Below are 27,416 nucleotides of genomic sequence, written 5' to 3' on the forward strand. Positions count from 1 at the left end.
ATCTGGTCTGCTGCTGCTGAATCAGCACTTCATAAATATCTCCATACTATTGGGGGGAAAATCCCACTATATGAATCAGTATGTTTTAAGATACTGAGGTGGTCCAATTAAAACCTTTGTCTTTCTTTTTTAATGGATCTTCATCTAGTGTTTGAAACATCTGAACCGTTATTTTAAATAACTGGAAAAATGTTCATTGTACTGTTCTTTTTGTGTATGTTTCAAAATGTCCTTAAGAACATATGAAAAATAAAATACATCATGAAGTAACATCATAGGTATCAGCAGAGTGACTAAGTTTCCAAACACATTCCTTCATCTTTCCACCCTTTCCACAATGAATTTCTAAATGGATGTCTATAATACACAGGATACTCCAGATCTAGTGGCACTCACAATGACTGGTTCATGTGAAATCCAGGTGTCTGAACACATTTTCCCAATAATTAACTTATTTCCTTGCTGTAAATTAGGATTTTGAAAAGGGTATTAATTTTGACCTATGGGTTTTGTTGGTTAGTACAACACTTTCCAAATTCTTCTCTTGGAACACTTGTTTCAAGGACTGTTAATAGGTATTCTGTGTAAAAAGCATTCTGTGGTCAAATGTTTGAAAAAAACTTGGTTACACAAAGTTAAACAATTTACTTACTGCAGCCACTCCTCAGTCCCTTTAATATGCTAAGGTAAATACTGAAGTACCATGATGAGGGCTATAAAGTATCCTTCCAAAATTGTGACAATGCTCTCTTCCTTTTTTTCCATGAATACCTATTAACATCTCTCAATAAACACCCTTGGCAAATGTCAGGGAAAGAAAATCTATTTCCCACCCTCTATCCTAATGTTCATAATTTCTGAAACAGATTCTCTTTGGGGAAAAAAAAAAACAACAAACTCAAGTCATATATCCAAATAATGGTGCCATGAAGCACGTAACTTATAAAAAGCAGGATGTTCCTTTAAAAATTCCTAAGGAGCTCCCCCAAACCCTAATTTCCGGCTCAGAAAGAGACTGACAAAGAAAAAGAAAAAAGAAAGAAAGAGTACTGACTAGCAGGACATGATCTTTAAAGGAACATATACTTTAAGTGTGAAATGGAAATAAGACAAAAAATGTAGTTCCAAGTCACATTTGGACACTTGTTTAAAATTTTTATGTTAAATAAGGATATTTAATTCAAAAGGAAAAAAGTGTTTCTGGAAAATTCTTTAAAAAAAGAAGAGAAAAACGCTGAAAACTATAACTCCTATACCTAAACTAAACTTCACATTAAGTTGCTTAAACAATTTTCACTTAATTTTAGGAGAATCTGATACTGAGCCGAGAGATATTAACCTGTTTCTCCTTCTTAACATAATTTCCAGTTCTAAATAGATTTTCTTGCTTTAAGTTCATTTTCTAGTAACTGTTCCCAACTATGAGTTAAATCCTCAGTATTTTCTTTAAGGAATTCTTAGAACAGCAGTTATTATGTTAATGTGCATTATAAACAACCAATGCTTTTTGCTGTTAAAGTACCAGATTTTATTCTGGACATCACTCTAGCAATTTCTGTTTAAGCCTGTATTATTAAGACTTCATAGATAATGATTTGCATGAGAAAGACATCTAAAACTGCAGCTTTTGCCACATCCTCTGTGCATTTCAGTCCATTGGGCATTATGAAATTTCTATGACAAATCCTAATTTACTACAATCAACTGTTCTTTGGATTGATGTATCAAAGTACTGTTTTAGCTCTATTTGATTTTCAATATGCTTTTCTAGACTTTGCAGAGACAAAACAACAAATTTGAAAAACATTAAATTATCTTTTTATAAGATTAATTTTACCACCTGCTCTCCCTTAAACAGGGAATGCTTAAAAAATCCAAAGCCAAGAGTTTCTTTTCTCCTCCATCTGCATCAGTAAAAAATGCATGCGATACCGATGCCAAATGTTCAACATACACCACTCTTCTTTATCAAACCATTGTTTCCTATTATGAGAAGGCAGTTATAAGTCATGTATGTGTGGTAATGGTGGTGGTGGGCTGTATTAGGCAATACACAAAGAATTAAACAGATGTAGTTCCTGGCTTCCAGGGGCTTCAAGAGAGAAATAACTAACAAAACATAAAACCAGAGTCCACACATCTGCCTATCTAAACTCATCAGTGGCAAGTACATCCTGGGAATGAGAGGATAAAGAGTAGGCAAGCAGCATTATGGGACAGGAGGTGGTTAGAGGTGTCCAGGAATGGATAAAGATCAGGAAAAGTTAAGAGGCTTTATTTTATCAATCCAAGAGAGCTCTCTCTAAGAGAAAGAATTTTATGAACCGTTTAAATAATAGGAAATAATGCCAGTAAAGAAAGAAAGTAAAAATAGTACCAGGGTCGTATAGAAGAACAAGAAAAAAAATAATTCTTCAAGAGTTTCGCTTCTTGGAAGAAGGGTAGGGACAGGGAGGGACAGGAGCAGTGCAAATAGCTGGAAAAGGAAATCTTTTAAATAGGGGTACAAAACAGATAAGGAAATGTGAACCAGGGTAAAATAGGCAACATGAGAGATGTCAGTCAGGCCATGAACTGAGGAAGTAAGCCCAGGGTCTCAGACCCTCAAATTTAAGAGTATGAATTTAGAGTACTGAGCAGACGGTGATAAAGGGTTGAAGCAATAAATATAGGATGTGTGAAGACTGAGCAAGACAGACAATGCCAGAGATTCAGAGGTAGAGGGAGCCTCTATAAAAGCAGGGTGCAATAATCCTGGTAGATGAGAACCCAATCTGGCCTAAGGATGTACCCACAAGGGATGGCCAGAAAAGAGAGAGTATGGGAGATAGCCACTGTACAGGATTTAGATTTGACTAAATATATCATGTGGCTAAATCAATCAGTACTGACTTACCCAAGATATAATCCTATCATGATGAATCAGGGAAAAAAATCTTGTAAAAAGATTGATGATTTTTGCTACAAAAGAATGAACTAGAATTGCTAAAATATGAACAATTCTGTTTCCACGTTTCACCAACAAACACACCACCACACATACCAATATAAGAATCCAGATACAAAACGAATTTAAAATTCTGAAAAGAACACCCATTCTCATAATTTAGATGCTTTATAACAATGATTCTCCTCCTATTCAACAAATATCTTGACATACCAAGTAAGACATTTCCCAATATTTATTATCTATGCATAGAGCATCAACACCAACATTAAGTCAGAAAGAATGTCCCACAACCATTTCTTCTATGTATATTTCAAATACAAAAGAACGTAAACAAGGCCCATGATGTAAATAATAAACAGAGCTATAATGAAAACCAAAACTATTTAAAAAAAGTTGGGGCGCCTGGGTGGCTCAGTTGTTAAGCCTCTGCCTTCGGCTCAGGTCATGATCCCAGGATCCTGGGATCAAGCCCCGCATCAAGCTCCCTGCTCAGTGGAAAACCTGCTTCTCCCTCTCCCACTGCCCCTGCTTGTGTTCCCTCTCTCGCTGTGTCTCTCTCTGTCAAATAAATAAAATCTTAAAAAACAAAAAGAAAGTTGAATGAAACAGAAATTAGTAAGAACATGATCTCTTTGTTAGATAAATGGTTTTTGGAATTATGCATTTGGGAGCTCAGTAAGGAATGTCACCATTTTAGACAATTTCTCTGTATTTATAAGTTGTTTGAAACCAAGAAAGAAATGTGAAAAACCAAAAAATCTTAGGTAGACACATTGATTAAGCACTGGGCTATGTGCTGGGGATAAGATGAAAAGGGCCAGAGTCAGTAAGGAGAGAAAGAGATACAAGCAAACCCAGTGGTATGGTGTGAAATGTGGCACAAAGGTGCTCTGGGAACAATTCAGAGGCAGAGGGCCTACCTCTGCTGGAAAAGGGGTCAGGAAAGGTATTCATTGGAGGTATCCTAGAGTAGATGAATGAGAGCCAAGTATGGCTGGCCACCAAGCAGACAATGGGAGGTAGGACATCACATGCAGAGTGACTGACATGTGAAGAAGCCAACCAAACAAGGCAGGAGAGAGCCAAGAGCATGCAGTACATACAGTTCATGTGGGAGGTCAGGGTGTATGTGTGTGTGAAGGGAATGATAAGAGATAAGACTGGACTGGATAGGTTGGGCTGGGGCCAGATAATGAAAAGCTTTGTATGCTGGGTTAAGAGGTCAGGACTTGATTCTGTGGGCAGTAAGAATCACTGGTGTATTTTCAACAAACTTGAAACTTCAGACTTGCCTTTTAAAAAACGACTCCAACAGTGGTGGCATGGAGGACTGATTTCTTTATCTTTAGCAGGAGAGGGTGGGGAATGGGGGGGGAAGGGTGGAGACAGGCACTTATTTGCTGAATATTTATTAGCATGTTTATTATTAATAATTACTCTTATGCTTAGCCATCTGTAACTATTAGAACTGCACGAGATAAAAGATGATAGAGACCTAAGGAGGCAACAGTAGGGAGGCTTTGAAAGGTATTTAAGAGTCAAAATCTAACTGCATAAGATAGGATTACATGTGAGGCTGAAGGGAATGTAGAGTCTAGGATGTGTCTCGTGTTTCTGATCTGGATGACTGGGTAAGGTGCCATTACATGAGACAGGAACTGTAAGAGGTGGAACACGTTTAAGTGGGAAGATGATGCAACTAAAATACAGATCTCAGACTTTAGCAACAGTCAATTAAATATAAATTTTCTGGACCCTACTCTGAACAGTTTTAACCAGAGGGGCTAGATTTCAGAAATGTGTCTTCCATCCTCTAAGACTGAACTGGTTTCTACAAGGATAAACCTGTGATCTCAAAATAATTAACACCTGCCCTAATCAGCCGACTAACTAGACACAATTAATAGGTCCTCTTATTTTATTACTGTGATGTAGAGTGAAAATTTCTCCCAAAACTGAGGGTCATAACAACAGAATGATAAAGATCAAATGAAGTATAGAGACTATTTAAGCTCTTCTGCTATGGACTTGAGACAGGCATGACAGATGGGACATGTGTGCTGCTGCTAAAGAAATTTTCACAGGCACACAAAATATAGCTGGCTTTTGATACCTGGCTTTGATGTTTCCAGAACTCATTTAGCAATGCTGGAATATCTAGCAGCTTATATATCCCTTCAAATATGTTACAAGGTGATGAGAATCAAAGCCATGGCATATACAATACCAACGTATTTTGTGAGAGCAGTGTAGTTATTAAATTTCAGAGGACTACGTATTCTAACTTTATGGTTCAGAAGCATAGTAAACTGCCATTTATTCTGTTACTAATTAAGATTTTTGCTAATACTGACTCAAATAGCACAGAGTTATTGGAGCAATAAAAAATTTTCTATAAATGCTTACATACAAGGCAACATCATCCAATATTTAGCAGAGGTTAAAATTCTATATTTAACTTCTACGCTATGACATGGGTCTTAGTACCAACTGATTTTCCCCCTTTGTATCCAGAAGTAGCTATAGACACAGACATGCCTACAAATCAAAATTAGAAGCTTACATTATTATGCATATGGCCCTCAGTAGTTATGAGTGGGCTAAGAATCAAATGTTGACAATTAAATCTGTCCACCTCTAAGGAGACTGACTAAATCAAGACAGGATTGCTGAGACTTAGCTCACTCTGTAAAACAATTAACATCAAACTTGGATCACGGATTTAGCTTATGGTTCTAAATACCTCAAATGATTTTGGGTAGGTAAAAATATTCTTCACTTTAAGATACAATGAGTTTCGGGGCGCCTGGGTGGCTCAGTCATTAAGTGTCTGCCTTCGGCTCAGGTCCTGATCCCAGGGTCCTGGGATCGAGCCTCACATCAGGCTCCCTGCTCCACAGGGAAGCCTGCTTCTCCCTCTCCAACTCCCCCTGCTTGTGTTCCCTCTCGCTCTCTCTCTGTCAAATAAATAAATAAAATCTTTAAAAAAAAAAAAAAGATACAATGAGTTTCTAGGAATCAATTCTTAAAATGGTGATCATTTTAAGGCAAAATTCTGACTGCATGCACTGCTCCCTGGTGCCTCCTGAGGCATCTTCGAAACAGGTGAATGAGAAGGCAGAAAGTTAGTGAGTGGATGCTGTCTAGAATCACATTGATCTGTGTTGTGTGTTAAACACCATGTCTGATTTACAAATTGTGAGAACCTAACTGTGGTCTTAAAGTCATTATAGAAATGAACACTGTGAAATAAAAATGACAGGATAAATAAGAGGAGAAAAAAGGCAAATTTCCTACATGAAAGAATACCATTTTTAAGCTTCTGTAATTCTATATTCTCCAAAAGCATGTAGGGAACTAAATAAACACTAACATAGTTTATTCTCAAAAACCTTTGTACTAAGACACATATGAGTACACCTAAGTGCTTCCTAAACCCTAAAAAATACCATACACTGAAGTCCCCTCTGTCCCACTAAAAGCACATTATAATACCCACTTGAGGAAAAGAACCTGCTAAATTTTGTTATGTTGGGCTTTTTGTTTGTTATTACAAAATTATCAGATCAAAGGAAAGAACACAAAAGAACTTTCTAGTAAGATGTGGATAAGCCTAAAATCTTTAATAAATAAAAATTACACCTATGAAATCAGAAGATCTCACTGCTATCTATTTACAGAGGCATGGGATTAAATTTTGCACTCTGAAGACATCAGAAATGTCATACAGCCTTAACTTTTAGCCAAGTTCAGTCACATGTCCTGAGGCTCCTAGAAGGCAACTTAAGTGAGACATACTTCTCAACCATGGCCAGAAGAGGAAGTGAAACTTAATTTCTACAAAACAGCTGGGATAGAAAGCACACAACAGATTTTTAAAAATGTGTATCATACCTTATACTGCCTTAAATTATGCAGTTACTGCTTTTTATGAAGATGAGTAAATATCCCATTTGTAAAATTAAACATTTTTCCATCTTACCTCAAAATAGACAATGAAAATTGTTTGCCATGTACTCAGGGCACCACACTGATTAATTCAATTTTGTGAATACAGAATTTGACAGCATTGGAAGAGGGCTAAAATATATTTGCTTATACAATTTTTCTACTTGATTATAAAATCAATTGTATGTAAATGCTAAAATTACTTTAAAATAATTGTTTTCGGGCACCTGGGTGGCTCAGATGGTTAAGCTTCTTTCTGCCTTCAGCTCAGGTCATGATCCTAGGGTCCCGGGATCGAGTCCTGCATCAGGCTCCCTGCTCAGCGGGGAGCCTGCTTCTCCCTCTGCCTCTCTCTCTCTGTCTCTTATGAATAAATAAATAAAATCTTTAAAAAAAAATAATTGCTTTCAAATAACCTCAAATACCTCATAACTCATTTACACATAAATGAAATAATTATAATTATCATAAAATATATCCTCTAATAATCACCAGTAAAAAATACAATCTATTAGCTTAATTTATAGATCATCTTTTAAAATTACAAACTCCTTAAAAAAGGGTTTTATTCAAAATTTTCTCAACTTAGCCTTGTCTTTTTTCCCCACTTAGTACAGATAAACTAAATGACAAATGAGCAAATTAAAAATATACAGTTTGATGGCTTATCATGAGAACCCAGAGATGACTAAGAAGCTCTCAAAACTAGAGATTTGAATGTATGCAAACTAACCATACAGAGAATTCATCATTTCCTGAGTTTTTTTAAGCAAATTTCTAAAAGAAAAAAAAGACTTCCTACAGAAAACATATTAGGAGATACTTTTTTTATTATCTACATTTCATAAACTATGACCACAAAACCTTTCAATAGGGCTTTAAATTAGTAACTTTTTCTAGGGGAGAGGATTCTATGAAACCAAGTTTCTCTGACAGATTCAATTTTATCAATAGTTAAGATAGCCTAAATTATTTTTTGGTAACAAATTAATTGTAGAACACTTTATACAATGCTTCTGATGTGTGGCAGCATTTGGACAATCGAAACGTCAGAAAGCAAGCAAGCAAAGGGCCTTCTGTTTCATATATTCTACCCCCATTCAAGGATGTCTTTCTTTTATTACCTCAGAAGGCAAATCTACTATTTCTTCTGTGCTTATTTTTATTCTCTCAATGCCTGGAAATGAAAGACCAAAGCCAGGTGACAGTCAGAAACCAAAGACCAACCGCAGCAGGAAATTATTTAGAGTATTTTGTGCCATTTGCCCTCTCTACGCCCTGATCAGCTGCAGGAGCTGTGAAGATCACAAGGTGCAGGCAAGATTCTGAAAGCATACACACTACCGCAAGCAAAATCACCCTTGGGCCTCTATCCCTGCCATTCTTTCCTGACTATTCAGTGCTGGTAAAAATTTCAAGCAAAGAAGGTCACCCAAACTCTATGGCTATATGTCAAATGAGAAGGGGCAGTTAAAAAAAAAAATCTCAATCCAAAAAGAAAAAAAAAATTTTAATTTTAATTTATTGACACAGAGAGAGAGAGAACAAGCAGGGGGAGTAGCAGAGGGCGAGGGAAGACCATGCTCCCCGCTGAGCAGGGAGCCGGATGTGTGGCTTGATCCCAGGACCCTGAGATCATGACCTGAGCCTAAGGCAAACACTTAACCCACTGAGCCACCCAGGCGCTCTCAAAAAGAAAAAAAATTGTAACAAAGAGAAATTCCTATAAGCATGGCCTAAACATATTTTCCAGTCATATGAGAAGTGCTATGTTTCACATAAAGAGTATTCACAAATCCTTCCTTATGCTCAGAAGCAAGAGCCAAAATAAAGGACATCCATTTGCATAAAGAATACAAATTTCCTGAACTCCTTCTCAAATAACTTAGTCATGGGAGATTCTAATACACTCCTGACACATTTTGTGGCACACATACTTGCAAATCACTGGTTTCTGTAAAATGTAAAAGGGAATAGTCACGGACATTCTCACTAAGAGCTTACCCTTTCACTGTGATGACCATGCAAAGGTTCTTTACTGGCCAAGTGGGCGTTACCAGTAAGTAAACAGCACATAGCAGAGAAAGATCAAGGAGACAGACACATTTTGTAGTGTGGACACAGCAAATAGGAATGCTTAGTTAACTCCCTTCTGTGCTTGTCTTAGCAACAGAACAGGTTAGTTCAGCAAGGAAAATTGTAAGTTTCACAATTAGAAGTTTAATATCATCAACTTCTAATATTTAAGTTACTGATCACAGAATTTGTTATAGTTAGCACAAGACTGCAATACCTTAATTTTGCACAAATCAAGTATAAACCTTATAAACTACCAAGTTGAATAAATGGAATTTATTATACATAAAATCCTTTTTTCACCCACTGATTTCAAAATGTGTTTCAGAACTTACCCCTTGCAATTTCAAATTTCCTTATTAATAAGGAATTAATCTGTATTAGAATTTCAAGGCTTTTAGTTCATGTGTCAGGGACTGGGCTGGATTAGGTTTAACACAGGGATTTTAAATAGAGGCAAGTCTGTGCAGTATAATTCCTGGTCCCTAGAAAGCACTACCATAAATAATCTATAAATATAAGAATAATACATTTGGTTTTGTTAAAGAAGTTCTTCATATCTAAAATGTAACTTGTCTGCTTCTAGAAATGGTGAACTTTAGAAATATTTTATTCTTTTGTATAGTTTGTGCTTATGGTGTTGCAAAGTACAGTTCAACCCAAGATTTTAAGCTAATACTTAAAAATTTCAAACCCAGAATGAAACAGAACATAGCTCAACCCTCTGCACTCAGGTATCTTCCAAAAAGATACAAAATCACTCATATTCACTTCACTTCAGTTTAAGACTCCCAGTTTTATTTTAAAAAAGAAATTCTGCTGCTTTTATGAAGGGAATTTCTTGCAAAACTTACCGGTATTTAATTATCAGAACCAGCCTTATAAAGTTGTGCTAGAATAATCAAGAATCATCTTATAGTTCAAAACATGTTTTTTCCTTTGCAAAAATGATACACACAAATACTTAAGTTTTCCTTCCACAAAAAGACAAATGCAACTCTCAAACAGGACACTAGTAGTTATTAAAGGTTGCTGATCTACATTAAGAGGACCTCAGGTCCTAATGTAATCAAAATTATTACAATCAGACAAAGGATGCAAAATCTGGTGGTCTCAAGTCAGAGGATAAGAAATAAAAGAGGTCAGAGGAAACTAGTCATAATATCAAATGGCTGGATTTTAGTAGCATTTCTTGAGTAGCCCAGGTTTGTATGAGCTACATACTGTTTCACCCTTTAGAAAGAGCCCCCAAGCCCAATATAAAACTAAGGATCACCAACTAAGATCAGAGATGCACAGATAGAATTTATAAATTTACTTGCTTTATGGTAGAATGCAAATCCAGAATCTAGAAATTCTAGTGTAACAGGAGGAAATAGATTTACAGGAACATAGTAGAGTTAATCAAATTGCAGTTTTTGCATGTCCACATGTACAGAATGAAATCTCAAATGATGAATGGAGCACACTTATTTTTTCCCATTTATTTACAATAAAACATAAAAGCTCTAGAGTCAACTCAAGAAAATGCATACTGTATCATGCAATTATTTTTAGGGACTGCCAGATAACCTTATAAGCTATTTCCTTCAACTCTCTGACTTAAAAGTTATAATTTTTGGCTTTTGCAAGGTTCATTTTCATTACTGTAAATACTTCAGGAACAGACTGACCCTAACCTGAAGCCAGGTGACAGCTGCTTCAAAAAGTCTAATCTGCTTATTAACAAAAACCCAGAAAGGGAATAAATGGATGATTGCTATTGATTCCCATGATAGCTCTACACAGACCCAGTAACTTCTCTGGATTAGTATAGATAGAAGCCAATTAGTTTTATTTCATATGTAAATAGAGCATAAAGAGGTACAGAAAATAATTCACTGGATTGCTTTATCCTAAAGCAGAAGGCACACATTTTGAAAGTCACTTCAAACACAGTTCTTGCTTATGGAGCTCTCTCTTTCTCTTAGGCAGGAATTTTTAAAATAAATTCAAACTCATCCAGCTGTGTATATTCAAGAAATACCAAAAAGTCACAAGGCATAGTAAGTTTCAGCTGTTCTACTCTCTCCAGTGTTATCAATAACACATAATGAGTTAGTTCCTATATCATCACAGCTGTGCAGGCCAGAGCTAACTTGGCTAATTTAACTATTCCAGTATAGTTCAGTCAGGAGCTTGCTCTACTTTAGATAATCCACTCTGCAAGTCAAATAGAAAATAGCAGCATATGCCCTATATTATCATTAATAGCACTTCTCCCTGTCTTCTTTCACGGAGTTCCTGTGAAGTCGTCTAATGGAATTGTCCCTTAGAGTGAAAAAAAAAAAAAACTTCTAAGAGCAATTAACAATCAAAATCACTCAAAAGTAAGACTGAAACACCACTCTAGGCTTAAACCATAAACTAGTAAAACTCCCTCTCATATCAATAAGCTTTAATTCCAAAAGAGGAGAAAAAGAACACTGGCCTCTGAGAAAAATTAACCATGGAGTCTAGGTTTGTACTTTCTTCTTCACCCTCCTCTTTCAGGAATTCAGGATCAGAAATAATCACTTAACTTGGGATTTATTTTCACCTACAGATTACCTACAAATAAAGTTTGCAGAGTGCCTTTCCTTCATGGATGGTAATAACTAGAAGACTATTCTGTATTCTGGCACACTTTAACATGAATATAATATGAAAAACAGTGGTGATCTCAGTTGCTAAAGAGAAATTTGCACATCCTTCACAATTTCAATTATCCACAACAATATTCTATACAGTTAGTAAAGAAAGCTCTTTCAAAACTGCTTAGTCCTGCCATTTAGTATCATTTTCTACTAAGGATGAGTGCCTAAATTGTCAGAGACTGTGTTTTCTTAATCGAAAACACAACATTCAATGTTGTTTTCTTAACTGTGTATTTGGAATTTGGAAATTCTCCAAAGCCCATCTCGTGTGCAAAAGAAGCCTTGGCCTCTAAATATGGGGAGTACATACATACAACTAGCTACCAGTTGATGTCAGCAATAAATATCTGGAGATATATAAGGGCAGAGTGAGAAAGCAAAGTGGGATTGTATCATACTTTGGGATAAAGACAAAATTGGAAAAGAATAATTAAAATAATTTCATTATAATAAACCAAATAAGCATTAACTATTGAAATCCTCTTTTTTTTAAAAAGTGTTTTTAGTACCTAGGGATCTTGACTAAAGAGTTGGAAGGGACCTGTGACCTTACCTAGCTAAACTTCCTTTCCAATTTCCTTCTTGAGAATAAAATGAACACTGCACATCTAATTTGGATTAATTTAGATCTTAAATCCAATACATTTGCAAAACAAAGAATTTTATCTCTACAGTTTGAAACTATGAACTTTTGCCTCTGCTAGAGACCCAGAACTATGAACTCTCCCCAAGTTCCATACATGAAGTAACAGGGATATGGTATATAATAATGATTTTCCAAGTCATATAAACTGCTGGAAACAAGTGGGATAAACAGTTGTCATTCATTATTTCTGTAACCAAAGACTGCTGGGCCAGACTTGGGTATATACACAGCTGAACACACACTTCCTGGTTATGTGCAATCTGTACAGATAGACCAGCTTTACAGGCCTGACCACAGAGATTAATAGCTTTAGCCAAATAATGTGGTAACCATGTGAACCTGGGCTGCTCCAGCTTGTTTGTGAATCTCTCAGCAAGGCTCAACATGCCGTTATCTGCATCTTGTTGCCAGGAAACACAACATCGCTTTGGAATACAAGGAAAACCAGGTTGCAATGACCACAGGTCAACTTCCCAAAAGCCTAATTTTTGACACTTAGCTATCTACAATCTTATATTTCTTACTGGTGTCTATGGAGAACTTCACTTTACTAGTAATTAACTGTTAATACTTTTTGCTATTTTTATCAGAGCAGGACCACTTACATTTACAGCAGCAGGACCATTACAATTACAGGAGCATTAGTAATTACAAAAATTCACTCATACTTTTCCTCTCAAGTGTCAAATGAATGTTAGTTTCATTAAAACAGATGTGGAAATCAAGCACTCACTCCAACTACTTTATAACTGATACAACAATGTATACTTATGGGTCCATATCTAATTCTTTAGCCAAATAATTTTACCAAAGAATATAATACCCAATATGCGCTGACCTAAGAGTTCTTGGATTTTTTGAGATCAAAATATCTTTCTTGCCTTGCTCATGGTAACAGAATGTAATGTGTTGGACAATAATCCTGCTAGTTTCTTCCTGACCAATTCAAACAGATAGAAACTTAATGTACCAAGATGCTGAAGTACTCAGCAGACTGGAAATTTGCTTCCTAAGAGTGAAGTGGGAGGCCACTATTCTGCAGTTTTGCAATCTGGAGATGGAAGGATTACAGTGGCTTTGAGAGTATATAAAATTAATTACCTTGACATACCAATTAGAATTGCTAGCTCAAGGGCAACACAGATTTTGGACAATACCTTATTAAAAGATTTTTGAGATAAAATGGAAAACATTTTTCTTTCCTCCCATGCTTGCTTTAAAAAAAAAAATGAAAAGTACTTAGCTTTATTACAGTATCTAAGAATTTTGCTGCCCAAGCAAGACAGAATCTTGAATATCTAATATTATCAAGATAATACATTGATTAGAAAGCTACATTCTTTTTTTTTTAAAGATTTTATTTATTTATTTATTTGAGAGAGAGAGGGGAAGAGAGAGGAAGAGAGAGGAAGAGAGAGGGAGAGAGAGGGAGGGGGGGGGACAGAGAATCTGAAGCTGACTCCACACTGAGCGCGGAGCCCAATGCGGGGCTCAATCCCACAACCGTGAGAGCATGACCTGAGCCAAAACCAAGAGTTGGATGCTTAACTGACTGAGCCATCCATGATTTAAGCTACATTCTTGCTATTATCTTACTTTTATCCCAAGGGGCTCCTATATAATAATGCCTTAAACTTAGTCTTATATTGTTTCTTATCTTGTTCCATGCATCCCTTTTGAAACACAAGATGCAAAGTTCTAGTCTCATGATAATTAAGTTGCTAAAAAGACACAGATCTGTGTACTATACAACTGAAATAATGCACTATTAAGAGAAAACCATTTACCTAATATTAGAAGGGAGCAAGTTTAAACAAAACAAAACAAAAACCTGGTTTCTACAATGTCAACAATGCCCTGGAACTACGTTGAACACAGGTTAACATCAAGACTAACAAAATTAGACAACTTAGAAATGGTTTACTGATACCATTTGATTGCTGACTCTCCAGACACTTGGGTTAGTGTAACCCAAGTTATCTGTAAACAATGAACAAAGATGACTCTTAAGAAAGTGTTTCTTTTGGGGGCATCTGGATGGCACAGTTGGTTAAGTGCTCTACTCTCGGTTTAGGCTCAGGTTGTGATTGTGAGGTCATGAGATCCAGCCCCCCACCCGCTCAGCACGGAGTCTGCTTAAAACTCTGTCTCCCTCTGTCCCTCCCCAGACTCCCCACACCTGTGCATGTGCGCGTGCTCGCTCTCTCTAAAATAAATAAATCTAAAAGGAAAAAAAAAAGGGTTTCTCTTGGATTTGTGGATTAGGATACTCAGCATATTTTTCCTTCCTAAGGGTCATGCCTTTCCATACTACATCAGGCCATTCATCATCTGTGAAGCTGTCAGGTTGCCCTCACTGTCTCCCAAGTCAGGTAGCATGGACAGATGTATTCTTCTCCCCTCATATAATTTTAATCCTTTCTCTTGGTCATAGACAAATAACTATTAATATCACATATTTTAATTCCTATACTACACGAGAAACTAGAAACATAAAGATTAATGTTTACTATACCACCATTTTACACTAGCAACTTCACAAGTGGCAACTATCATTTTCCTCCTCATTTTTATGTTAATTAGATAGGAATTCAGATGTGGAAGTTTCAATTCCCTATGAGTGACTATTGCTTGGGCATCCACACTTAAAAGAACTGAATTATTTATGTACATGCCTTGCATACAAAAACTTGAGGATAATTTTTTATGTAAATGATAAACATATCTATTAACATAAATTTTCCCTTCAATTCATTATTCAGGTCTAAGAAAACAGCCTGAATTGTAGAACAATCTTATCTGTAAGATAAACAGAATAATAAACTTAATGGTAAAAAGCTTTAAGGAAACTGAAAGAAATTTAACATGTTTGGGCATGATTCAGAAGTTTGGGAAGAAGTACACAGAAAAACTGTACCATTCAAAATGGAAAGAGGGCCACAAAAATCTCCAAACAATACTATTTCCCTTTAAAAAACAGCAGCTACTCAATATGCAAAACTTCAAAATAGATAAATTTGGTATTCATTATTTATGCTATTATAAGATTAACCTTGGATTTTCTTTCAAAAGCAAGATCTCTTCTGTGATTAAAACAGTATCTGATTCGGGCACCTGGGTGGCTCAGTTGGTTAAGCGACTGCCTTCAGCTCAGGTCATGATCCTGGAGTCCCGGGGTCGAGTCCCGGGGTCGAGTCCCGCATCGGGCTCCCTGCTCAGCAGGGAGTCTGCTTCTCCCTCTGACCCTCTCCCCTCTCATGTGCTCTCTCTCTCTCAAATAAATAAATAAAATCTTTAAAAAAAAAAACAGTATCTGATTCACAGCATTCAATGTATATGCAACTTCTCAGGCACACACATAGTGCACAGAGTGACATCTGAATTGTTCAAATCATAAAACCTTCATTGTCTGGTTAGGTAAACAGTCTGCATTCAACCAACATGAAATATCAGGATATAGCATACAGCCAAAAGAATAAAACCTGTTAGGTTACTACTGAAAGAAACCACCCTAGTAAGCATTTAGCCTCTTGACCTCTATAGGATTTAACAACAACTTTAAAGGAGTTATAAATACATACCCATACTTCATTCTCATTCTATCATTCTCTGGATTACAGTAAAATCTTTCCAAGTGCTCCTGGGAATCAGTGGATACACTCTGCCACTTCTGAGTAGTTGTCCTCTTGATCTGCCAATGATATGGCAAGACCGTGTGGTGCTTCAAACAATCCCTGCCATAAATACAAGTGCCTTGCAAAAAGTCCATGCAAATTTCAATTCCGTTCTCTTGGTGAGTATGGTACTGTAGCTGGTTCACCAGCTCAAACACAAGGTCAAGGGAAGCCTCTTCACTTTTGTCCTGAAAGAGCTCAGTACTCAACTTATCACTGGTGTCCAAAATGTACTGAATTGTAAAACTGTTGTCCTGGAAAACCCCTGGAATGTAATCCATGACTTTGTCTATGCAGTCAGGACTAGCAGGAACATCACTTGAAACTGAATGCAAAAGGTCAGTCTGGAAGTGCCCTGCTGTAGAATCTGCCACTGTCCCCCTGAGAGTTTCAGGTGGAAAGCTGTGATCCTGGATTGGAACCACTTGTTCTGGAGCATCAGCGGAAGGATGGGCTTCTGGTATTTGGCCCCCAACACTTGTCCCATCAGGAATCAGGACAGACATACTATTTTCTGCTGGTGGACATGACGGACTGATTTCCAGGGGTTTTTTCACTATAGGTTCATGTAAGCTGCTCTCATCTGCACTCTGGTTTCTAGATCTGAAAACACCATCAAGTGAGCCAGATTCTAGCAAAGTATTTAAAATTGGCCTCAAAGACCTCAGGGTTCCGGTTCCCAATCTCTTCTGCTCCTTTTTCTTAAAACAAGTCTTCAATGGAGTGATCTTCTCAGACAGTCTCATTTGGCATGAAAAATCATCAGGAGGAGAGGGAGGCTGCACTACACAGTCTGGCTCAGGTTCGGTGGTTTCCATTTCCATGGTGTGGATTAGCTCCAATTGCTCCTCAGAGTCTAAAAATCCTACCAGGAAAGGAAAGAAGATGATCATTTACAAGCTGACAACAACTGGTTCCCATTCATTCATCAAAATGTTTTGTTTTAGTCTAAGTCCCTGAAGTCACTCCTCTTATACCATATTTTATCTTTATTGGTCAATTTTAAATTTTATTGAGAAATTAAGGCTCCAAAGCAGCCAAGGCTATTCAAAAGCCCACAGCAGGTAAAGGTAAAGAGATAGTACTTTCCAGTAGGCTCTTGATATTTATTTATGGACAATATACAATTGGTTATTCTGCTGGGGTATGAATTTTTACTGTAAGTCTAGGGTGTGTTGGGGGGTGAGGAGTAGAAATAAGTGTGGCTAATAGATGACAACAGGGAAACCACATCTCTGCCTTGTGGTTCTCTTCAGAGTTGTTTATCACCTATCCCACGAGGTGATAAAACCTGTTTGTTAAAAAAAAAAAAAAAAAGTTCACCAAATGAAGGATAAACTTCCAAGTTAAAAAATGAGTGAATTTAAAGCATGAAGATATATTCAAGAAACAGGGGCTCTCAAATGAAATGTTATATGACAGAAAGCCAGGAGCATGTTGAAGCATTCCTAAATTCCAATATATTCCCCAAGGATGTTAAGGGTCTATTTTTACAATCCCCAAAACATTACTACTATTGGAGGAAGTATACCAGTTGATTGTTTAGCAACAGAAGCTACCTATCAGCAGCAAACACTATACGCTGTCTTAGAAACCAAACACAACTTCATAATTCAGAAAGGGCCTCGTTATCCTTGCCTTCAGAAAAGTTACATATATGATTTTATCTATTAAAACAAATGAAGGCATATTATAGAAAAATAATACAAGAATATAAAACACACACTAAATGTTAGATTCCTAATGAACTACTGAGACCAAAAAAAAAGTGCTCTCTTCAAAGAATCAGACCTCTTGAAAAAAACTAAAACTTAAAGTAAAAAGCAAACTTTGTAAAATGACAAATGGTGTGTCCTCCACAAGCTAACATTCATTAACCAATTCTGAAAATATTTACTAAGCATTGTACGAGGTGGAAGAGCTGGTAATGAGCAGTTAATCTTCTCTCTTGGCCAACTGACTAAAAGAAAAAGAGATCATTGATGCAAGGGCCCATGACTTCATCATTTGATGAAGATTATGCCTAGCACAATGCACACGGTGGGTGCTCTATAATATTTTTTAACTGAATCACTGAAGAAAAAGCACCTGTTATATGACTAGTTCTGTTAGCCTTTATAGGTCAACAAAACAATAAAACTGACTCCCCAGAAAAGTGAATATTCAAGATCTCATTGGAGAGATTCATGAATCTACATATAAAAAGTTCATAATGATCAAACTCAGAAATAAAACAGTACAGCTAACGCTTGAACAAGGCCAGAGTGGGGATGGTTCAGGGAACCCACCCCTGGAAAAATCCGTTTGTAACTTTTTGACTCTTGCAAAACTTAACTACTACTAGCCTACTGTTGACCAGAATTAACAGTTGATTAACACATGTTTTGTGTTATATGTATTATACACTGTATTCTTACAACAAAGTAAGCTAAAGAAAACATTGAGAAAATGGCAGTAAAGATAAAATATGTTTATAGTACTGTCCAAAATCCGCATATAGGCGACCCTGCAAAGTTCAAACCCGTTTTTCAATGCTCAACTGTATATAACCAGGTGTTAGTGCACACGGTAAGTACAAAAGAAAAACGCAGAAAAAGAGTTCAGTGTGAGTTGGCATTGTTAGGGAAAGCTTCACAAGGAGGGACTTGACATAAGACATAAATCAACTGGAAAGCAGCCAAGCCAGGCGTTATTATTCATCACTCGGTGCTCTTGCCTCAAGGCACAATTGGCACAGATTGTGGTATTCCCTCTCCACCACCCTAAACCCGCTTGTGTCTTCCGTGGCGCGCGCGCGCGCGCGCACGCACACACACACACACACACACACACACACACGGCCACGCCACTCCTATCACATCCAATCAAGGGAAAACAGACACTGAACCAATTTTATTTCTAGGGGTGTGTGTACACACACACACACAAACACACACACTGTAACTTTTCCTGTTATTGCGCTCCGTCAGGCTCGGAAATAAAACTGAGGAAGAGGCAGAGAACTGAGGAGTGGCTGGAGTGGGGAAGTCACTAGAACCTAGTTCCTCAATTAGTTTGCATAACAGAAAAATAAAGATTGCACGGACACTTCCTCCGGTCCCCCGCTGCAGGCGACCTACCGCTCCACCCTTCGCCTCGTGATATCCCCCGTCCTCCCGCACTCCCGGTCCCTGGCACCGGGCACAGAATTCACCCGCGGCAAACTCAGGGCTCTCGCCCACCAGCCGCGGCGCGACTGCCGGACGCCGAGCCCGGGTCCGAGAGACGCCTCCTGCCGGCCGCGGCGGTTTTCGCAGCTCCGCCCCCCAGGCCGCGCCAACTCCGCGCAGCACAGCGGAGGCGCCGCCCGGCTCGGCCAATTCCCGGCGTTCCGAAGCATCCCACCTCCTCCTTCCCCCTCAGCAGGCACCGGAGCGCCCCCGAACCCTCGCTGCAGCCTCGTCCCAACGAGGGACGCCCGCCCAGGCTTCCCTCCATCCCAGAAGCCCCTCACGGCGCCTTCCCCAGTTAATTTCTTCCTCGCCTCCTCAACCGACCTTCCTGAGAGGATCTTCCTGCGAGTCTCGGAGGCTCGCAGAAATAAGCCGTGAAGCGCAGGGGGAAACGCGGTCGGCGCCTCTCGGGGTGCGGCGAGGAAGGCGAAGTCTTCTGCGCCTTCAAAGTTGATCTGAAAACAGCCTGCAAACTTCTGGGCTGCAGCCGGAATGCGGGTCTGCCGGAAGGCTCCCCTCAGCTGCCGTGCCCGGCCCCTCGATCTGCGAAGTGCTCCTACGCCTCAGAGCGCTCGGGGTCCGCCCGGCGGGGGAGGCCGCAGAGACGCGCCCCCCGCGCCCACCCAGACCAAGTGGGATCGCGGAGACGCCAGCGACCCCGACTAAACCCTTCAGTTTAGTGTCTTTCTCCAATTTATACACCTGCCCGAGGCCGTAAGTGATTAAGAAGTGTAAACCAATCCCATCCCGGTACTGACGGGATCCGAGTAAATTCGGTAGGAAAAAAACGCAAAGTCTAAATATCAATCACCCTAGATCCCTGAGAGGCTGCGAGGCCGGCGGCCCCGTCCGCGCCCGCCATCCCAGCTAGGGTCTCTTGTCCGCCCCTCAGAGCCCACCCGGAGCCCTTTACCTGATCGCGCAGCCTGAGAGAACGGACCGCAGGAGCCGAGTCACCGCACCGCCGGCAGCGTCCGCGCGGGAGGATTGGCGCGGAGAGCGGGCTTGGGCGTCTAAGGGTCGCAGGCCGGAGACGCGACAAGCAGCGCACGGGCCATTCCGCCGCCGGAGTGCAGAAAGCCGCGACCGCACTCCCGATCCAGCTCGCTCGCCTGTCACCCCGAGCTCTGCTTTAAAGTGGCTTCCGGTCGCCTCCTCTCGGCTGCCCCGTCGCGGAGGCGGAGCCTGGGCAGCGGGGGAGAGGGGTGGGGTGAGAGGGCCGGGCGCTCAGTGGGTGCCGGGAAGGAGGCCCGCCCCACGTGCGCGTGCGCGCTCGCTCTCAGGGAGGCGCGCGAAGTGTGCGAGCGGCGGCCGCGTGCTCCCGCGAGGGGGGCGTGTCCTTCCGCGCGCCGGCTGGGTACCGGCGGGTCCAGGTGTACGCGCGTTGGGGAGCGCGCGGCTGTGAGGAGGGGTAGTGTGTGACGTGTGGGGCAGGCTCTACCTGTCTGCAGACACATGGAGGGTCACTGTGTTCCGAGGACACCCAGGCACCCGAGAGGATGTGAAACGGAACGAGCCGTTTCTGTGCGGTTGGCTTTATTTGCCTCCTCACAAGACGCCTCCTGCCCTTGACGCCGCGGAACCCCGAGAGGAGGCAAACGGCTGCTACCGCCGCTGCGGCCAGACGGGGTCGCCCGCCCCATGCCTGACGGGTCGGCCCAGCAGCGCACCCGGGTCGCCAGCCTACCCGACGCGGTCGCAGGCGCGCCTGTTGGGCAGGAAACGTAGCCTAACAGAAGGGAAACCTAGCTTTGGGGCTTTGACAGTAAAAGCGCGAATATGTCCTGGAAAGCCCTTAAGTACCGTAGTGACTAATTTATTCATTTAACAAATATTTGAGTGTCTGTTGTGTGCCAGGCATGCAGCTAGGTTTAGGCTACGGCCCCGATCAGCTCAGACGCCATGCCTGCCTTCATGGAACTTGCAGAGCACCTTGTACTCATCTTTAAAATATACACCGCACGTGAATTTGCTATAGTTTCTGGACTGTAAAATGTCTTGGATGGTAAGCCCTTCCCATACTGAATAGCCTTTCAGTGGTGGAGGAAGAACCACCTCGTTAAATTCATATAATCACTATATATCGGAGGAGAAAGACCCTTTTGCTCAAAGTTAATTATGGCCATGTCCCCAACAGCTGGCAGAAAGGGAGAAGGGACCACAGCTTGCAAAGAGATGCTCTCTGCCCGTGGTCTGAAATCTAAACTGAATTCCACAATTCCGAGACTTTCTGGGTTGAAAAACCCAACTATTACCTTACAAAACATGAAAGCCTGTAAAAATAGCTAAGCAGCAGTAATAATAGAGATAATGGTTTCAAGCTTTCTTAAACTCTTCTAAACCAGACTGGGTGACACGCCAGCAAAAAATAGATTAAGGGTAGTACCTCCCCAGCAGGCTTATTTCAAATTGCATCAAGTCATGGCCATTCAACTAAGATAGGAATGATATGGACAGAATTCAGACACTAATAGATAAAACAGAATTTTCAGGCTTAAAAACTGTATTAAGACAGTATCTTGGTCTGTGCCTACTCCTACATGGAGTTACCTAGAAACAAGTATCTAAGTTTAAATCTACCATTTTACTCTTTGCTCTTTGTCTCATCTGTTCTATGGTCCTTACATTTCATGCCTTCTTCTTTCCTCTTTTTTTTTTTTTTTTTTAGATTTTATTTATTTGACAGCGACACAGGGAACACAAGCAGGGGAGTGGGAGAGGGAGAAGCAGGCTTCCTGCTGAGCAGGGAGCCGGAAGCAGGGCTCAATCCCAGGACCCTGGGATCATGACCTGAGCAGAAGTCAGATGCTTAACAACTGAGCCCCTCATGCCTTCTTTTGGATTAAATACTTTTAATTCTATTCTTTTCCACCAATTAAAATACTACATTCTTTATTCTTTTAGTAGTGATTCAGTTATTTATTGCTGTGTACAAACCACCCCCCCAAATTAGTGACTTAAAACATCAATTCTTATTTGCTTATGATTCTGGATTCTCTGGCTTAGGAATTCAGCCAGGGCATAGTACATGTGGCTCATCTCCGCTTGGTGATGCCTACGGTTTCAACTGGAGTGGCTCAAACGGCTGGGCCTGGCTCAACTAGGGCCATATGTCTTGGGCCTCTCTTCCGGCTATTGGCTGGGTTCCCTAGTTTTATTCTACAAGGCTTCTCCTCAGGACTCATTCGGGCTTCCTCACAGCATGATAATCTCAGGGTTCCAAGAGGGAGCAATCCAAGAGGACAAGCCTCAATATGCAAGCCTTTGCTTGCATCATGCTTTTTAATGTGTCTTTCACCAAAACAAGGCACATGACCAAGCTCAGCGTCTATGTGGGAGGGGCCCACCAGAGACCATGAATACAAATATGAGAAGGTGTGGTTCATTGGCGGTCCCTTGGATTAAGGGCAGATCACCTTAGTCCAGGGATTAATAGTTAAAAGTTACTAGTTAAAAGTTACTTCCAGGCTGTAGCCCTTTGGAATTCCAATTTAAAGTCTTTCTTCCTCAGGCCCTGAACACAAATCTTTCACCTTCCATTCCCTCCCCACTTCCCTTGAGGCAGTTGAAAACTCTAGCTAGTTTTCAGCCTTTCCACTACGACTTTCAGAATGTCAGTTGCCCCAGAGAGATAAATGGCGCCAGGTTCTGGGCTCACCACTCTTGGATCTAGGCTGCTCAGACTGTTAAAATTTTACTACTCCAGAGAAGGTATTTTCTACAAGGTCCACCTCAAATATGACCCCTGGAAGAAATGGAATTGGAAGGTCCTCCTACAGAACAGAATCAGGAACTGACAGATTAACTGACCAAGGGCATAGATTTCTTGCTATAGATATCCAACAGGATTGGAGATGTTCTATGGACCAGTGATCACTGTGTGTTTCGCATTTTCCCCTTTCCTGAATGGGACTTTTACCAACATCCTGTACTTTGTCTATCTACCATTACTTATTTTAGGAGTATTGAGACAAATAACTTTTCTTTAAAAGTTGGTTGCTAGAGCACAGTTGATTGGGAGTACTCCATATCATTGGAACTTCTGGATCCTGGACTCTGAGCTCATTATAGTAACTGGATGTGAGACTTTGAGATTGTTTCTCTTAGGGAGGGGAGGAATATTCCTTATATGAGAAGGGGGAGCAGACACTACTTACTGCCCCTTTCTTCTCAGAAAGAGCCTGTTACTTTTGAGGTGGGGGGTGGGGTACCTAGCCAAAAAACTCATTTCCCAAGATCCCATACACTTATGAGTGGCCATGGCATATAGTTCTAGACATATAATGAAGATTTCTAGAAAAGCATTTCTTTTCCTTAACATATATAGACACACCTTCCATTTCTTCTTCTTCCTCCTAGAATACTACCATAGAATGGAGATGGAGCCTCATGATGAAAACAAAAGTGAACATGATGTGGGAAATATAAAGATGGGATCCACAAGCCAGGGATTCTGGAGCAGAAAGGTAGGAGTCTGTGTCATTCATGACATCTTGAAGCTGCTACAGCAGTCCTAGACTGGCTATCCCTGAACTCACTGTAACCCCAGTTTGGTTAGACTGTTTTCTGTTATGTGTAGCTAAACATGTTCTTAGCTAATACATAAACTATGGTAGTTATTTTCTAACTAGTCTTCTTGCTTGCCAATTTTACCAGTTAGATAGCAACATGACCATATGTCAGAAATATAAGAGCTGTCACAAAGTAATACATCAATTCCTATAACATTTCCTGCCAATTTCACAGGCATACCAAATTATATGATTAAGAAATGTATGTCTATTAAAGAAAAAAATAGGAAGTACAGAAGAGACATAAGAATACCCATAGGTGAACCTTCTGAAGTCCCAGTTTAACATTTTGCTACAGTTGTGTTGCTCTTATTTTATTCGAAGGTTTTTTCCCCCTTATCATTATAACATTACTGTATATTCATATTTTGTTTAACACCATATTATCAACAGCTTTCCATGTTAGCATGATATTTTAAGAAAATAGTCATCTAATATTCCAAGTAACTATGACAAGTTTTACTTCACTGGTTCCTTGTCATAGAACTTGTCAATTCACTTTTTTAAAAAAATATTTATTCACTGAGTATCTACTACATTCAAGTCCCTGGATTAAATATTGTAAGTAAACATACATGAATAAGTGGCTCCTCTCTGAATACTCCTTAAAACTACAAAAGGCACAAACCTATACCTGCAACATATATGGCATATGTAGGTGTGCACTTTCTATATATGGCCCTAAGACATTTAATTCTTTTTAAATATATTTATAGGATTAAAACATTCTGATTTCCTTTCCATGTATTCCTTTTATCACTAATTTCTGTTATCCTTGTCTGCTGGATTTGCCTTGGCACGGCTGATCAGTTCAGTAGAGTACTTTCAATGAACAATTTATTCATATAAAAGCTAAAACTACTCACTTGAAATTTCAATTGACCTAAGACCTCCCATTTTCATTAGCATAATACATGCTATAAAGTGTAAGTATCAATATGTTGCTTTCTGTTATTAGTATAGAACTATTAGTATAGTATAGAACTATTAGTATAGAACTATTAGTAATCATTAATTCCCCAACATCCTTCTGGTAGAAAGATAATCATTTCTGGTTACCACATCAAGAAGGAAACAGTGACTAATGTGACTCAGCACAATGAAAGACCCGAGATTTGAAAACAGAGACCTTAGCTCTTAGCAATGCTATACTGAGGTTACATGGAGAACACAACCAACTTGCATAAATGGCAGACTGAGAATTCCTTATCTATGAGTGCTAAGTCCAGGCTATAATGTTTTCTGTCTATGTTTATATAAACACAACTTTGTTCTTTAATTCAAAGGAAGTTCATATGTGCATGTATCTATTATATTCAAAGTGAAAGAAAAGTTAAACTTATTATCTAGGCAACTGAATTACTATTGTTTTTAAACATAAAATCTATTATTGAAAATTTTGTGTTGATGTCCTTATTAATGGGTCAACCCTTGGAACTTACCTAAAGAAAGATTTCCTATTTTCCTTTGAGGGAGTGCTGCACTCTTGGGATTCTAGAGTAAGAAAAGATTTTGGCTGAAATTTATTTACCTCAAGTGGATTTTAAATATGGTGTTGATGGGAAAAGATTAGAAAATGCTGCTAGAGAATACGTCAGAGCAACTAAAAGTAGGGAATTTAATCAGCACAAATTAAGGGTGAATTAATTCAAAGCTCAGAGGTAGGTTGGTTCAGAGTCAGACATGAACATGCCGTGATAAATGTGAACTTAAGATTCATATTTTCATAAAGTGATAGAATATTCACTGTAAGGACCATTTTCCAGTTTTAAAAATTCTTCTCCTTTGTAATCTCCTCTTTCTTGAAACTCATTTTTCTCCACCTCTGATGAAACAGTAAGGTACCTCTGTCTGGGAAAGATGAGGCTATAAGGCCTAGCAGAAAATTAAATAGATAAAATATGAATAGCATGAGTTCTAAAATGTTTATGCCAGATCACAAACTATTCTGTTTATCTAAGATTTGCATTTGTCAACTGCCTAATCATCTGCTGGACTGTTCTCCTCACAGGATGCATGACAATCAAGTATGCTCTTCAATTCCCCTTCAGTTTTGGACCTGTTGAGTAATTCCTGCAGTATATAATCAAAGTGCTGTTTGATGTAACTGGTTTTGTGTCTATACAAAATGATTCCCTCAGAGAAGTCCTCAGATGTTGTCTGGATCATTCATTCAGTTGATTTAGTACACATTTATTGGGTATGTGTGTGTCAGGCCCTAGTTATGCAATGATGTCTAAGATAGTTCCTATTCTCTGTCAGTTTCTTATAGTGAAGTCTGTGAACTGACCACCCAGATGACCTGCGAAAGTCTGCTGCAGGTTCTCCAGCCCCATCCAAATCTGAATCCAAATCTCAGAGGCCAAGGGATTCTCCAATTTGAAGATGTTCCCTAGGTATGTTTTAAGAGTTCATAGTCTTTTAAAACACTTGAGATGGGCTGAAAGACTGGGAGGGGAAGGAGACTTAGGGGGTATGGCCAAATAGAAAAACAAACAAATACACTTATGGTGTGGTAAGTGCTGAAATAGAGGTGTATAGGCAAAGTGCTAAAAATGTATAATGAGGAGGATTTAAGCCTAACTACATATTGTCAGAGGAGAGAATTACCAGCAGCAGATTTCTTGATATATCTAAAGTTACTATTCTTTAGCATGTTAAGAAACTCAGTTTTTTCTATTTGGAGTATACTTACATTTAATAAGGAAAAAAAAAGCCATTTACTTTTTGAAAAAGGGAATTCCCAATTAATTAAAGACGATGCAAATTATGTTCAGAGATTCATCTGAGTTAGCAGCCCTTCTGCTTGTGTGTGAGTTTATCTTAAGGATAGAATTAGAGTATATGCACAGGTTTGGTTACAAAGCTGTTCCTTGCAAATAAATTGTGTCCAAAAGCTCATTTTCATCAAGTCCCCGAGTCAGTTCTCTGTGGGACAACTTCCCTGTCCTCACTTATACTATCGTGAGACATTCTAGGCCATAATAGTTTCTCTTTTTGCTATTCAGGCTCTGCAAAGCCAATAGTCAAGACTTTTCTCAGTAACAAAAATGGAATTTAGAATTTAACTCATCAGTAGTCCTGGCCAGCCACACTGTGACGTATCATGTACATAGTATAAGGTTTCATGTTGATGTCTAAACTTAAAATGGTAATTTTGGCATACTGGACTACCCTAGCCATTCACTGAAGAGGGGTAGTTTTGATGCCTCTCTGTCTTTCATTTGACTCCTCCACTAGGCAGATAACTCCTGGACCATAGATTTTCAGGTTGACTTATACATGAGAATTACTTGAGCCACTTTAAAAATAAACATTTCTAGTCTCTACATAAGACCAGTCAAATCAGAATCTCTCAGGTGGAGCTTGTGCTTTGAATAGGAACTATGTCTCATTTATCTTTTCCTCCCTAGTTCCCAAGAGCACTTAACATAATCAGGTAGTTAATGACCCCAGTTCATTCATTCATTTGTTCATTTATTCATTTACCGCATATTTGAATATGTGTTCTAGGCACTTCTAAGTGCTAGGGATAGAGCAGAGAATAAAATGGTCAACTCTTATCAACATTCTAATTGGAAGAGATAGAAGAGGTATCAAGTGATGATGAAAACTGCAAAAATAAGACATAGTAAGGGTATACAACCACATAATTTATCAAATA

General features: G+C 39.3%; 1 protein-coding gene across 1 annotated transcript in view; it reads right to left on the reverse strand.

Moving 5' to 3' along the window:
* TIPARP (TCDD inducible poly(ADP-ribose) polymerase) overlaps window positions 1-20,321 on the reverse strand; it is a 31,248-nt gene extending 10,927 nt beyond the window's left edge. The window contains exons 1-2 of the mRNA XM_028103116.2: window positions 20,095-20,321; window positions 15,877-16,834 (exon numbers count right to left, since the gene is read on the reverse strand). Coding sequence (XP_027958917.1) covers window positions 15,877-16,793 — 917 coding nt within the window. The 5' untranslated portion in view covers window positions 16,794-16,834; window positions 20,095-20,321. The remainder of the gene's footprint in view (window positions 1-15,876; window positions 16,835-20,094) is intronic.
* Between the last annotated feature and the right edge of the window lie 7,095 nt (window positions 20,322-27,416).

This window comes from Eumetopias jubatus, unplaced genomic scaffold, assembly GCF_037043125.1.
Source record: "Eumetopias jubatus isolate StellerSeaLion01/CBP00866 unplaced genomic scaffold, mEumJub1_p1.0 scaffold_1, whole genome shotgun sequence".
NCBI classification, from domain to species: domain Eukaryota; kingdom Metazoa; phylum Chordata; class Mammalia; order Carnivora; family Otariidae; genus Eumetopias; species Eumetopias jubatus.